General features: G+C 35.0%; 1 protein-coding gene across 8 annotated transcripts in view; it reads left to right on the forward strand.

Annotated features, from left to right (window-relative positions):
• The window catches only part of PTPRK (protein tyrosine phosphatase receptor type K), a 566,839-nt gene that overhangs the window by 120,024 nt on the left and 430,318 nt on the right, over window positions 1-16,497 (forward strand). For all 8 annotated transcript variants that reach the window (XM_049695646.1, XM_049695648.1, XM_049695650.1 and 5 more), the window contains exon 2: window positions 9,709-9,831. In XM_049695646.1, coding sequence (XP_049551603.1) covers window positions 9,709-9,831 — 123 coding nt within the window. The remainder of the gene's footprint in view (window positions 1-9,708; window positions 9,832-16,497) is intronic.

A 16,497-nucleotide genomic window follows, 5' to 3' on the forward strand; every position in this document is an offset into this window, starting at 1 on the left:
TGCACGCAGATACCGTACTTCAAATGCTATCTCCATACTGTTAACTGGTTTTAATCTATTATTCAAATCTGTGTGCCAGCTTCTCACCCCTCATATTTGAAAATAAAAAATTTCCAGGTTTTCATGGTTCATTCTGAAGAAATGTGTTTGCCTTTTATCTGTAAACTGTACAGTTCAATGGATTTAAAGTCGGTTGTTATGTTTTAGAGCAAAACCTGGAGGGAAAATTAAAGTAAGTATGTTAAATAAATGGGATATAATGCTTTCAGTCAATCATCCAAATTTGATGAGACAAAGATATTTGAAGTCTGTAGACAGTTTTATACCTACTATTCTTGGGAGCCAAGAGCCGCTGATATGCATGGAGTTTGCAACAAAAGAAAGTTAACTTATCTGTACGAAATTATTCTTCCAGGCCCAGACCTCTTTTCTGCACTGAAGCATTTTTTTATATTTTTGAATTTCACATGAAATTCTATTACAGGCAGAGTCAACATCTTTAAAATATTTTTGTTATGTAAGAATAGTTGAATTGTGGTAGTTTATATTTTAGGAGTTCTGCTAGGGAGTAGAGTCAGTGGTGGCATGAATTTCTGACATATAACCGAATTTTTTTATCATATGAGCCGCTTTATCTTTTTACAAAGGCCCAGGAATGATGGGATATTGTGGTAAGCTCATTTTCTGTTTTCTAATCCTTCAAATTTTGGTCATACTACTTTAAAAATGTCATGTAAATATGAAACAATAATAAGGATCTCACCTAGATGTTTTCCGAACTAAAACCCAAACTTGATGCCTTAAATGTGCATAGCATGTAGCTTTACTAGTCATAGGGTATTGTGGAGAGATTTTTAAAATTAATTGGCACAGCATTCCTATGTAGTAGGTGGAAGTAGAAATGGGAAAGTGGAGCCAAATTGGTTGTTTTTGTTTTTTTTTTTTTGGTATTGAAATGAGAAAATAAGGATACAGCCAGATCTGAATCTCACTCAGAGAGGCCCTGTGTAAAACCTTATTCATCATTCTCCCAATTATGACTCTCTTCATTAGGTTAGACTGACTGTTGACTTACATATCACTTAAATGTCTGTGTTGAGCATTGGTGTTTGCTGGTTGAGGGATCTTTATTTTATGTGGTGATTCCACTAAATGGTAACCATATGCACTGTCCTGAGAAAGGAAATTTGAGCAGAGAAAGTTATAATTCAGCCTTCAACACTGACTTGGTCAGAAGTCTAAGTTTTTAAAGGCTAGTAAAAGTCTCACCAAAACATTGGTTAAAGCCCCGATTACTTTCTTTATGAGAAAGGGGGTAGAGATCTCTGACAATAAGGTCTCTAACATTACTCAATATTAATGTAAGGATTTCCTTGTGTTTGGGTGAGTGGCTTGTTTGCTGTGGACTTGGTAAAAGGCCAAACTGACTGTTTAAATGATGCTTAGAATGAAAGAACTGGTTAATACATCTGAAATCAGTAGTTAATATACTGATAGAAATGATAATGTCCAGCTTTTTTTCCTAAATAAAGAAAATGGCAGAAAGAACTGTCTTTATTCTTAACAATATATTTTAAGAACTGTGGAAAACCCATTGACCTGTATACCTTCTATATTACACCAAGTCTAGAAACATTTCAATAGGAAAGGGGCTTCATATTAATGAAAAAGATAATTTTTTCTTTTTACTTTCAAGATGCATTTTAATTACCTAAATTAGTTATTTTTTTCGAAGTGTATTTCAGTCTCACAAAACCGAACTGTTGAACTTCTTAAAGTGTAGCTGAGAATATTTGATTCCTTTGCCAATCTGCTATAAGATTTTGAATAAAAAACCTCAAGGCAGATCTTTGCCCTTCCTCTAGGAGGTTGGGTTATGGAATTCTGTTTTACATGGCTTCAGCATTTTGCAGAACTCCCTTCATAAATGAAAAATGATCCATCACCCATCATGCTTGAGCTGAGTCAGGAGCAACTGCTGAAATAAGCCAGAATGTGTCTGATATGGGTGAAGTGGAGCCCACCAGGAATCCCTCCATGAGAAAGAAAACAAAACAAAGAAATGTTTAAATGTGAGCTTGGATGGTTTCCAGTTTTACCAAAATGTAAATAATGGCTTCAGCTGTGAATTTTATTTTTCAGTACATTTACTCTCTATTACTTTGTTCAATGGGTTTCTCTAGATTGTGTATCTAACGCTAGACAAAAAAGATGAGATTTTACTGGAATAGAAAAAAATGATGAAAAATAGGAAAAGAAACTTGGGTAAATACATTAATGATCTTTGCAAAAGCACCCGGTTTCTTATCCTAGGATTCATGTCAGGGCTATGCAAAAATTGCCAGAACAAAATTGCTTTTGATTTAATGTTTTTAAAGGTAGAAAAGCCACTTGTTTATACGTGTTTTAGGGGAGATGAGGTGAAAGTGAAGGTTTCCAAGCAAGAGTGATAGGACAGTGCTATGATCATATACATTCTTAGCCTTAAGTCACTGTATTGAAATAAAATTCTTTGCTGAAGTTACTAGTTAATCAGCCTGGCTTTTATAGCTCTGTCCAAAAAAGAACCTTTCCTATTGCTGGCATCAAGTCTAGGAGACTTTGACATGTAATATGGTTGGAAGTTTACTACATTTTGTCCACAAAGGATGCAGCACCCCGTACTATCACCTGGGTGAGATGGGTAATGAATGCTGTCTTTGTTGAGCAGTAGCTTGAGGTTATGCTGATCGAAGGGAGCTGCACTGTATGATTCTGAAGATGTCTAATCACACTTCATTTGAGGAGCCATTTAATGTCATGGTCAAGAGTAAAGAACCTATGTAGTACCTGGGTTCACATCCTGACTCTGACACTTTCTTGCTCTGTAACTCTGGGAAATTTTAATTTTTTCTAGTATGAGGCACTTTTTACTAATATGTTCCTTCTACATTTTAATAAACCTCTTTTCATCTGTGAAATCATTTCTATGGCTGTTTGGCATGTAATCATCCATTAGCTCCATAATGAGGTTGGATGAAGTCACATATGTACTGTCAGGGCTGCCCAGGTCTCAAAGGCTTATTTTTGGACCTCAGCTTGTACCTGAGACCTGAAAATTAGGCATAGAGACTTGGATTGCTTACGTCTGTCTTCTGGGTACCCTCCCACAATGGACATATGCTGTGTGTATTGGAAACAGAGGATTGCCATCCTGTTTTCTTTTTCTCATATCTATTGGGTTGGCCAAAAAGTTAGTTATGGAAAAACCTGAACGAACTTTTTGGCCAACCCAGTACTTCCCTGATTCACGCAATTACTCTTAATTTTATTTCACTTATAGAAAGAGCACCCGACTAAGTGACCCATAGTTGGAGATAATAAATGATTGAGTGAATAAGTGTATTTGTGTTCACACATACTGTATATTTGACTATTTGCATGCATGTATGCATGTATCAATGTATGCTGGGTCACAGTGTAAAATATATTTCCCTTTGTTGTCTGAAAAGCTTGAAGCCCAGACTACAGGACCTTGAAAGCTCTCTCATATTCTCACTTTCTGATTTAGATCTCTGTCCAGCCAGACAATCTGATGTGGTTTTAGATGTAGAACTGTCATTCAGACCCCATTTCCAGTTTCAGTTTCCTGGCTGTGGCCTATTGCCACTCGTCTTGATATATGAGAAAGAAAATCAAGTCATATGGAGGTGAGGCAGAAATCAAAGACCCTTGTTTGTAAGCTTTTAACCAGACTGTGTACTGCCTGTAATTTTCAAGGATACTTAAGATCAGAGTGATCTAACCCAGGGGTTGGTGAACTATGGCCTGATGGCTAAATCCAGCTTGCCACCTGTTTTTGTAATAAAAGTTTTTTTTTTAAATTTAATTTTATTATTATTTGGCTGCATCGGGTCTTAGTTGCGGCACATAGGATTTTCATTGCAGCATGCAGGATCTTTCGTTGCGGCACCTGGGCTCCTCTAGTTGCATCGCGCAGGCTTCTCTCTCCTTGTGGTGCACAGGCTCTAGAGCGTGCAGGCTTAGTTGCCCTGCAGTATGTGGATCTTAGTTCCCCGAACAGGGATTGAACCCAGGTCGCTTGCATTGGAAGGCGGATTCTTAACCACTGCACCACCAGTGAAGTCCCATAAAAGTTTTATTTGAACACAGCCATACCCATTTGTTAAGTATTCTCTGTGGCTGCTTTCTTGCTACAATGACAACAGTTATGTAGTTGTGATAGAAATGATATGGTCTGCAAAACCTAAAATATTTATTAATTGGCTTTTTACAGTTGAAGTTTGCTGACACCTTGATCTAAAGTAAGGTGTTTCCTTATTGAAAGCGTATCTGATGAGTGTTCAGGGAAAACTTGTAATGGTAATATGATAATATTGTCTTTATGGGAACTCTCTTTAGTCTTTCTGGATAAACTATATGGAAACCATAAGTTTCTTTCTTCGACTTTTGCTGTTTAATATGTGCATAGGTTTGCATTTGTATAGCATATATACAGAGTACACTGTTAAGAAAGGAACATGAAAAAATAAGGTGCTGTTAAAAAAAACTTGTTGAGTGTTAGGGGCTTTACATGCATTATCACTAATCCTCATACAACTGTACTGTAGCTATTATTGTCTTGATTTTATTGGGAAGGAAATTGAAGCTCAAAGAAATAAAATAGGAAAGCTGTATATGTGCTTAGCCATCTCTCCAGGCTTCATCTAGAAATGCTGTCTCTTTCTTGTACCATCTGAGTGGTGGTATGTACCAGTTCCTTAAAATTCCTTAAGTCTTCTTAATTGACGTTGAGGAGATGTTAATATTGCTTCTCTGCAAAGATGGAGGGGAGTAAAACTGGACTTATTTTTCTATTCTGGTTAATTTAGTCTTATTAAAAGAAGATTATTCAGTCAATTGGAGTATAGCATTTGCTTCAAATCATAGACAATTTGAATAGAAGTCTTACTAGCTAAATAATCTTGGATTGTATGTATTAAACATATATTCTTGGCTAGAAATGGAACTCTAGAGATGAACAATTAGATAATTTATGGGTGTGTTTGAAATGAGCTCTTCTCTCATCATTAAGAGTCATTTGTATCTATCAATAAATGTTGGGTTTGGATTTCCATCATGTGTTTCAAGTTCCTTTTCCTTTATGGAGGAGCTAGGCTCAAATAATATTTTCTTCTACTACTTAACTACTAGCAGGGCAAAAGAGTTTTTTTCTGGATCTGAAGTTGTTATCTTTTAAGGAACTCTTATTCATAAATTTTCTTATTTTTCTTCATTAGATCTTCTTTGTTATTGAACCAGAGTGATGCATTAAGACCAGTGACTCATACGTATGACCTCAAAGGCATTCGTCCTTTGCATCTACTTGGATTTGTTTTCCTATTTGAATTTCAGTACTTAAATTGCGAACAAGCATTGTTTATCCTTAGACTGGAGGTAAACTTCTAAGCATTGACTATGATAAGTCAATTCTTATTTTGTATCTTCAATATTCCCAAAAGTTGAAAGAAAAAAAAATATTTTAAGATATCCCAGTAGATTTCAGAGGAAATATGAACTTTATTTAAAAGCATCAATTTTTACACTTTGTAAAAATCCGCTTTTCTGGGATAAGACAATATTGACTCAGATTATGAATGGAATTACATTTAAGAGATTCAGTAATAAGTTACTTGTCTGTTCTTTTAAATTTTTTTGTGTGAAATGTATCGGCTTCTTTGTAATGAGTTTTGGGGCTTATACCAGTAAAATTATATTATGGTTCTGATTAGCATAGACAAAGATGATCTATTCAAAGTTAGTTTAATTCAGTATTGCATGTGTCCTAATGTGACATATATTAATCTTTCATTGTGTTCTTAATGGAAGAAAGATTATTTCAAAGTTGATGATCACTTACATGAGCAAATTTGTGTATCACAGCTTAATTCACAATTGGAAAATAGTAATTTGCCCATTTTTGAGGGTCATAAAACAACAGTGTTAAGGACATTGCATTTGCCAACATATTTTGTCTAGGACTTTACTCTTACTTTTCAAAACCCTGTATATTCCAATCATTTTAAGAAAATAATAACAAAAATGATCTGTATTTTGAGCTAAATGAAGCTTGTTCTTTACAAATAGTAAAGAACCATGAAAGATAATTCTGTGTGTTTCTTGCTATTAGATTCAATCAGAAAATTAAGACTGCATAGGTGCCTTGGAGGGGAGAATGTGGAAGGTCCTAGTACAATAGCTTTCAAAAGAATGTCCTCCATAACATGTTCACAGTTGTCCAGGGCCTTACTGACCTTTTATTTTTCTCCAATTCAACTTTGTTCTAAATTAACCTGACCCTGGGTTTTATTGAAAAGTTTGATATCAGAAGGGATTTGAGTTTAGTATTCATTCTTTTATGATTCCACAGAAAGAATCTCTATTTCCATACTCTCTCATAGAGCTGTCTGTTTAAATAAACACTCAAGAATCTCTCTAAATGCTAGATGTTTAGGCAATATAATTTTGGGGATAGGAATACTTCTATTTTTTGTACCTAATGTTTCTTAGTACCTGTCTTTTCTTTGAGTTGCTTAGGAATGTAAAGAAATTCAGGCAAGTCCAAATTAGCTTGACTTTTATTTTCAGGTGAACAGCTTGCAAAGCCTCACAAATGGGTTGTCATAGTGGAAGCAGACCGTTGCAGTGAAAGATCTGTCCTTTAGCTGACTGACTGGCATAGAGGAATTAGCAATCTGTGAAATGGCTCTTCAGAAGTAATTTTCCTCCAAGGGTCAAGGAACTTGCAGTTGCCCGTTTTGCTGAAATGGTTTTGCTGTACTCCCTGTAGTCCTGTCATCAGTAGCAAATACAAAAACTGAAAATGTAAGGTGTTTCCTTGTTCATTTTCATCCCCTCTGCCTCAGGACATTTCTTGAGCACCATTTCAGTATTGCCTCCTTTTGTCTAGCTCAGTGAAACTTTAAATTCATAAATTATGTTTTTATTTATGAATTAGAACCTTGCTGTTTCTCTTTTAAATAGATCATAATACTATATATATAAAAATGTCAGAACAGAGGAGCATGTGTATAGAAGACTATGTATTAAAGAAGACTTTGTTTTTAGGGCTTTCTAGTGAGCCTTAAATGGTAAACTGGGATTATGCAAAATGAAATTAGCTCAAATTATATTATGTGCTATCTGTTGTAAGGTTGAACCAAATTATCTACCTCCGTTTTCCCCCATTACTCTTTAAACTCTACATAACTGTTGTTATTATTGTTGTTGTCATTATTATTATCAATGTGGCTTGAATTGTGTCATACTCCTGGATAAAATCCTTTAATGGCTTCATACAATTATAGAATAAAATCTAAATGTTTTATAGTATCTAAAAATCTTTCATATTTAGTTTTGTTTCTGTTTTGTCCCCTACATACTTTTCATGCTCATTACACAGAATTATTTGAGATTACTTGAGACTCTCCAACATCTCATGTTTCTTTAGATTTGTTATGCCCTTGCTTTTGCTTTTTTTCTAATTTCAATCCAATTTCCTTTCTGGCCTGGCACATCCTTACTCATCTTTAGGCCTAACTCCGTGAAGCCTTCCAAAACCAACTCAGGTATAGGTAGCCAATTCATTTGTGTTCTTTGTGACTTTGGTCATACTGTTATGATCCCTTGTAACATACTGTATTTTATATATATATATATATATATATATATATATATATATAATATATATATATTCTTCCATGCATGTCTGTCTATCCCATTCATCAGGCCAATAATAGTATTTTTTTGTATTTTTTATACCCAGTCTGATACACTGTATTAGTCCTTAACTTTGAAATACAAAATTCTTTACAAAAAGATTCATAAACATCTTTTACCAAAGATTTATTCCTATGTTACACATGTGGTGGATAGATATATTGTACCTCTTAGATTAGAATTTATTGTAAATTATAAAATAAAAAGTCATCTTTAAAAAATTCTTCTATCACTCAACTCAGATCGACCAGGAACTTTCCCCAAGACTCTTGACTGCTAAGGGAGTGAAGTGCAGCAAATAACAGGGTTGACCCACTTATTTTGTATAGCTCTTCCTAGTTGTTATTGCTAATAAGAATCCTGGAGGCTAAAATTAACAATGGCTATGAAGGACAGCAATTAAGGCTGTTTGTCTTCCAAATGAACCAATGTAGGTTCCATTGGTAGTTTAAATTGATATACAGAGGTCACTCACAAAGGGCAGTGGAAGCCCTGAAGGTATGGGTTGCACAGCAGTAAGTTATTTTAGGATTGTGAGAGCAAATTATATATTGAGAAAAACTTTCCCCTTGCTATGTGAAGATTCATTTCCTAGCAACCTCTTTTCATTGATTAATTTTAAATTAAAAAATAAATCATTTTTCATGAGAGCATTTATATAAAGGCTGTTTTAGGCGTATTTAAAAGACAACATTAAGCTTTCAAGCTGCTGAAGTTTGGTTATTTTAAAGGATTGATGTCATAAGAGTGATTCAAGGATACCCATATATATATATTCCACTTTTGAAAAAGGTTCTTTGGGCCATAGTGTCATCTGGACATTTCTGATTTTGCCTTCTTTGCATGTAATGCTGGCTTGTCTCTGTCATTGGTGAGGAATATAACTTTTTCATATTCAGATTGATAAATTTTTGATGAGGAAAGTGAATTCTCTGTTTACAGAGAAGAATTTACAGGCCTGAAGTTTACCACCCCCTAGCCTGCTGTTTGGTCAGAGAATTCACTGAGTTTCTTCACAAAGATCCCCATGGAAACTAAACAAATAAGCTACTTGAAGGGAGACAGGTTATTGGTTTTTCTCATTAAACCTACTGCTGAATTTTCATTAGTTCTAATCCATTTTCTTTCAAGATTAGACATATAGGCCAGTTCTGATTTTCATGAATTGAATAAACTAAATATGTTGAGTTGTGTGTGCCTGTATATGTAGGCTGAGAAGCAAAAGTAATTATTCTACTTCTGCCATAAAATTACCCCAGAAAATAAAGCCAGGAAAAATGACTGATGTAAAGGGGAAAGGCTACCTCCATTTTTAAAAAAGAGGTTATTAAATAAAGTGGAAGTAGTGAGAGTGATTGTAGGCTAATCTGATCGGTTTTATGCTTCGTTCAGTTTTCCCCACTTTTAAGTCGTAATTGTGTGTGAAAGCAATCTAAATGAAGTATGGAAGCATGTTTCACTGACCTCAAACACTTTAGACCTCATAAAGCTGTAAGTATCATTTGCTATTATGAGTAGATTTCAAAGTGTTCTTCTAAGGCAAGAAATTTGGTAAATTTAATTATTAACTTCACCTTTTTGAACTTGCTGTATAAAGAAAGACAATTTTCACTTTTTTCTTTCCTCCCCTTCTCCCTGCTAAAGTTGTTAAAAACTATTTAGATTGAAGGTGGTTTGTATATTTCCGGAAAGCCTCACTATTACATATATCTTCTAATATTATTCATATCTAAAAATCTCAGCCTTACTTCTGAGGCTCAAACCACTATCTTATTCACACAAGATACGGATAGAAATTTCATTTTATGTGAACATTTAGTGAAAATAGTGATAAATAGGAGTACATTTATTATTTATGAGTACCACATTGTACATTTCAGTATAATGTTTTCTTCTCCAGCACATTCTACTGTTTAGAATGTAACAGTAGTTCTTCTTTTCCCCTTTCAGGTGGCTGTACTTTTGATGATGGTCCGGGAGTTTGTGATTACCACCAGGATCTATATGATGACTTTGAATGGGTTCATGTTAGTGCTCAAGAACCTCATTATCTGCCACCCGAGATGCCACAAGGTGAGAATCCTTCTGTTTATCCAGTGTTGGAAAAATCCCTCTGGAATGAGTAGCATTTTCTTATGTTAGGTATAGTACAATAATTTAATTATTATAATAAACTATTGTGGTCAAACTGATTGACCCCATCAAAGACCCTCGATGGATTCTTTGCCTTTCCCTCAATAACTTTATATAATCCTATTTTCCTCAAGAATGTTCACTGTATCTTCATTGTCTCTAACTCTGGAAAAATAGAAACATTAGTTTTTTCCCCCCCTGTTCAATAAAAAAGCAAAATGGAAATGAAACCAAGAAATTAAAAAAAAATAAAATGAAGAACAAACCATATAGTCTAAAAATGAGTTCAGCTCACTTACTACCTATTCTATTAAATCACAAGATTTGATCTAATCAGACTGAAGGGAAATATCTTTATTTCATGGTAGGGAGAGAGCTTATCTCATTCCACTGGCCCTGAGCATGCCAGTGGCTCTGAGGAGAGGCAGCCTGGAGACCAAACTGTCAAATGGAGAGATCTTTCTTGAGTGGATTGTAGAAAAATAGGGCTGAGCCCTACTTTCTTTACCTTGACCTTGTTATATCCTTTGAATTTTGGTTTTGTGAAATAGTACATCTTCTTATTGTTTAAGCCAGTTTGAACTGTGTTTTCTCTTAACTGACATAGGATATTAACATATACATACCATTTTATACACTAGCAGACTAATGTTTGTGCCTTCAATTCTGCATATTAATTTTGAATTAATTCCAAGCTCTGTGCATATATGTTTACCAATAACTTATTAAATTGAGAAATTGAAAATGCAGACAGGAATTTTAAAATACTAAAGAGAATGAATTATTTTTCTAAAATTTAGAAATAAACCAGCCTGGAATATAATTATGTATGATCACATATATAATATACAATATAATTATATTTAATAATGTAATACATTAGTTAGTATTTAATAATATGTAATCACTTTATTATAGTATATTATCATACATAATTGATGGGATGATTGCCTATTATTAGTAACTTAAGTTTTAAAATACATTTTCAGTATTTTAATCATGATTATAAACACTTTATAACTAATTTTTCTTATTGGTCCACACTGTGATGTGCTGTTTGAGAATAGGGTGAATTAAATCTACTTTTTATTCTAAACTGTCACTTATCCCACCCCTCACCCCCCTACCCCCCAGACTTTCCATTTTGGTATCCATAAGTTTGTTTTCTAAGTCTGTGAATCTGTTTCTGTTTTATAAATAAGTTCATTTGTATCATTTTTTTTTAGATTCCACATATAAGTATGTCATATGATATTTGTCTTCTTCTGTCTGACTTACTTCACTTGGTATGACAATCTCTAGGTCCATCCATGTTGCTGCAAATGGCATTATTTCATTATTTTTTATGGCCGAGTAGTATTCCATTGTGTGTGTGTATGTGTATATATATACACATATATACCACATCTTCTTTATCCATTCATCTGTCAATGGACAATTAGGTTGCTTCCATGTCTTGGCTATTGTAAATAGTGCTGCTATGAACATTGGGATGCATTATCTTTTTGAAGTATGGTTTTCTCCAGATATATGCCCAGGAGCGGGATTGCTGGATCATATGGTAATTCTGTTTTTAGTTTTATAAGGACCCTCCATGCTGCTCTCCATAGTGGCTGTACCAACTTACATTCACACCAACAGTGTAGGAGGGTTCCCTTTTCTCCACATCCACTCCAGTGTTTATTGTTTGTGGACTTTTTAATGATGGCCATTCTGACTGATGTGACGTGATACCTCATTGTAGTTTTGATTTACATTTCTCTGATAATTAGTTGTGTTGAGCATCTTTTCATGTGCCTACTGGCCATCTGAATGTCTTCTTTGGAGAAATGTTTATTTAGGTCTTCTGCCCATTTTTTGATTGGGTTGTTTGTTTTAGACTCATTTAGTTGTGTAAGTAGGTTTGTATTTTTCTGTCAGAGGTACATAACCTTATTTCTCTGGTACATTTTAATTAAAGAAACTCCTGTAATATTTCACCTGAGTTTTCTCTGTGGTACATTTAGACTGAATTTTTTATATAAAAGTAAAAAGGGTAGGCTGGGATGCACATATTTTGACTGTTTATCATCAGAGAACAATCAGAAAGATGTTGATTTATGGAAATGTTACCATTGTTAATTACTATTGATGATGGGTAATGAATAGCTGAAAAGATACTGCTCAGGTGACCTTGCTGGTTCACCTTTGATGAACAGCTTAATCGGTGGTTACAGTACGAGATGATGTGCACAGAAAATGAAAGTGTTAGAAATTCAGCCACATCTTCCAATTAATAGGACATTAATTAATTAATCATGCAGAGGAGGGAAAAAGGTCACAGCCACTTTATTTTTACCAAATATAATTTGTGCTTGTTTTTCAGAGAAGGTGAAAGAAAGCATCCATGTATATATTCTTCTTTTACTGTTCTCTTTTTACAATCTATACTGTTTTTTTCATTTTCCTTCTGATATTCCTTTAAAATGCTCACTGAACATTATCTATTCATAAATTGGGAAAAAGGAGACATTTAGATTTATCTTATTAAAATTTTATGAATGATAAATTTATTTTAAAGTAAATAGTCAGTAAATGTTAATGCTTACTTTTTTCAGTTATTAAAAAAAGCGAACTCAAACATTTACCAACTTGAAAGTAAGAAGGCTGGGCCTGTGATGCACACTTGTTATTGAACTCTCTTTACAATACTTGGACATTGTTAATTGACTTCTGTTTATTGATCTTTTTGGAATGAAAAGGTAGACGGGAAGATGAAAGAGAGGGTGAATAAATAGATTAGAATAAGAAAAGAATTGGGCTTCCCTGGTGGCGCAGTGGTTAAGAATCTGCCTGCCAATGCAGGGGACACGGGTTTGAGCCCTGGTCTGGGAAGGTCCCACATGCCGTGGAGCAACTAAGCCTACGTGCCACAACTACTGAGCCTGTGCTCTAGAGCCCACAAGTCACAACTAGTGAAGCCTGCGTGTCTAGAGCCTATGCTCCACAACAAGAGAAGCCACCGCAATGAGAAGCCCGCACACCGCAATGAAGAGTAGTCCCCGCTCTCTGCAACTAGAGAAAGCCCAACAATGAAGACCCAACGCAGCCAAAAATAAATAACTTAATTAGTTAATTAAAAAAAAGAGAGAGAAAAGAATAAGAAAAGAATGAAGATGGGTAGAAAAGAAGAAAATTATTTCTTCTCATTTGAAGACACAATGCTGTCAATAATTGCTTAAAGTGTTCTTCAGCAAAACTGCCTTTGTCAGGTGACAATGATGGTGGCTGAAAGGCCAGCTAAGTACGTTTAAAATAGCATGCAAGAATGAGTATATCCTAATGGCCAAAAATCATATGAAGGTGTGAGCACCTGCTCAACTCAGTCATCAAAGGAATGCAAATTAAAACCACATTGAGAAACTTCTACACATTGAACAGAAAGATGAAAATCAAAATTTAAGTGTTGGTGAGAGTATGGAGAAAGTAAACCTCTTCATATACTGTACTATAGTCAGGTATAAATCTGTACAACCACTTCGTACAGCCTAATGACCCAACAGATCCATTTTGGGGTATATGCCCAGCAGAACTGAGTACACGTGTTTTCCAAATGACATGTACAAGGGTATTTACAGCATCAGTATCCAAAATAGTCCCAAACTGAAAACAATCGAAATGTCTGTCCACAGTGCAATGAATAAATAAATGGTGATTAGTCACATAATGGAATATTACACTGCAGTGTAAATGAACAAACTGTTGCCATATATGATATGGATGAATTTCACACACATAATCTTGAGTGAAAGAAACACAAAAGGATAATGTACTGTATTTCATTTATGTAAATTTCAAAACCAAGCAAAGCAAATTGATGATGTTAGAAGTCAGGGTATTATTTACCTCCAGGAAGGGCTGGCAGGGGTTGGGGATGGTTAGTGCTTGGAAGGTGGCATGAAGGGGGCTTCTGGATGCTGGTAATACAGTCTTTCTTGATCTGGATGGTGTTTTCACAGGTGTACTCAAACTGAAAATCATTGAGCTGTACAATTATGAGCTGTGTACTTTCCTCTAGGTATCTTATATGTTAATAGAAAATGGCAAAAAACAGAGTAAATAAAACGAATGCTCACAAGGATACTTTGGGGAAACTAGGCTAAGAATTAAAAAATGTTATAGATTAGAATGAAAGATATATAATAGGATACCTCAGATGGGCTCAAACTCCTTTTTTCTCACCAACCTGGACCCCCCACATTCAAAGATAATATGATCTTTGACATCTCTGTGCCTTTGTATGTTCTCTTCCCTCTGTTGAGACAATTCTCTGTTCACTTACCACTCACCAAACTCCTATCCATTCTTACTATGTCTACTTAAGTTCCATCTGCTTTGGGAAGATTTTCCTGGTTGGCATGGAGCTTTTTTTTTGTTTTTGTTTTTTTCTTTTTTTTGAGGTATGCGGGCTTCTCACTGCTGTGGCCTCTCCCGTTGCGGAGCACAGGCTCCGGACACGCAGGCTCAGCGGCCATGGCTCACGGGCCTAGCCGCTCCGCGGCATGTGGGATCTTCCCGGACCGGGGCACGAACCCGCGTCCCCTGCATCGGCAGGCGGACTCTCAACCACTGCGCCACCAGGGAAGCCCGGCATGGAGCTTTTATATAATATTTCTTCTATCTTCACATTCAGATATGCTCCCCACTGTACTTGATACGTATTTTAATTGCTATTATAGTACTTTTTTTTTTTTAAGAAGATGTTGGGGGTAGGAGTTTATTAATTAATTTATTTTTGCTGTGTTGGGTCTTCGTTTCTGTGCAAGGGCTTTCTCTAGTTGTGGCAAGTGGGGGCCACTCTTCATCGCGGTGTGCAGGCCTCTCACTATCGCGGTCTCTCTTGTTGCGGAGCACAGGCTCCAGACGCGCAGGCTCAGTAGTTGTGGCTCACGGACCTAGTTGCTCCGCGGCATGTGGGATCCTCCCAGACCAGGGCTCGAACCCATGTCCCCTGCATTAGCAGGCAGATTCTCAACCACTGTGGCACCAGGGAAGCCCTATAGTACTTTAAAAAATACCTCCTTCTTTCCACTAAACTATAATGCCCTCATGAACATAAATCATATTTTTCATCTTTGATTTCCTAAGGCACTATTTCATTTTACTTAGGAAAATTGTCAACTTATATAATGTGGTTTAAATATTTTGGTCAAGGGTTGAACAAAAATGGTCTTTCTCTTGCTAAAAAATTAGTTGAATAAGAAAAAATACTTCATTTCTCAATATTATATTCAGCTCAGATTTTAATGTAGTTAGAAGACCTTCACATACTTACTAATATTTAGCTTTGCCTTTATAAATGATTTCACCTGTTTATTTTGGATATAATTTTAAATGTTATTAATACTAAAGAAGGAGCTCCCTTTTAGTATCTCTTTCTTTTGTCTTTTGCTAGTCAAATGAATCTCAATCGTCTACTCTTCAAAAGTCTAGTCTATAAAAATCAAATCCATAGAGAATGAGAAACGTTTCAGGGAACTGGAAATTGTTCTTCTATCTCAAATATATCTGTGTTCATGACCTTGTTTGTCAGTTGTTCCTTTATACTTGTGACATCATGCAACAAATTCATTGGATAATTTTACTGCATGTTCTGACCTAGATCTGAGCATAGAGATCATGATTGACATCTCAATACATTTATCTTCAAGTCTAATTATAACTGCTTTTACTTTTTAACAGGTTTTTGTAAAATGACTAATTGAATTTTAGAGTCTCTAGAGTACCCATTTGACAGCATAAAATTACGCTACATTGTATCCTACCTTGAATTTGGTACCTTTCACTGATAATAATGTAAATCACTATACAGAGTTCCATCTGTAAAATGGAATAGAATAGACATTCTTTCTGTCTATGTATCTATGTGTCTATCTCTGTAACTAAAAGGCCTTTGTCATTAAATTAATCTGAAGATTGAAGTAAGAAACCATTCCTCCTTTGTTGTAAAGCTTAGTGAGGTGTGATTCAGTAGTTTAAGGCCCTACTAGATCTCAATTTTGCCCCCTTATCAAATCCTCAAACTAAAATTTAGAGAGCAAATGGCATTACACTGAGAACGATAAGAAATGAAATGTGCCTTTATATTTACATATTATTTTTAGAACTGTGTATCCTTTTTTTCTTTCTTTTATTTTTATCCCAGCGTTTAAACATAAATTATTAGCCACGTTGTTAAAATAAGGCTTGTTTCTTCAATATCTGTTTGGAGAAACTAAATGTGTTTTGTACTCGATAGTGAGCATGCATGGGTCTCATGATTTTGTGCCTGGCTTTCTTCTGAGAGTGTTATATAGTGAAAATTGAATAAAATATTTGATTTATATGATAACATATATAACTAACAGAATTTCAGCTAAGTTTTTCTATGTAATGATAATAGTCTCTTAGCTTTCTAAGACAAGACTTAGGCAAAATTTACTAAATAATATTAGTATCCAGTGTATCATATTTTAATATATCTAAGAAATTTCAAGGGAGTTTTTTTGTTATCTTACCATTTCTAACCTATAGTCTGTCTCTCTGGGAACCTTAGTCACTCATTAAAATGAGTGGATCACCTTGCCT

Source organism: Orcinus orca, chromosome 12 (assembly GCF_937001465.1).
Source record: "Orcinus orca chromosome 12, mOrcOrc1.1, whole genome shotgun sequence".
Classification (NCBI taxonomy): Eukaryota; Metazoa; Chordata; class Mammalia; order Artiodactyla; family Delphinidae; genus Orcinus; species Orcinus orca.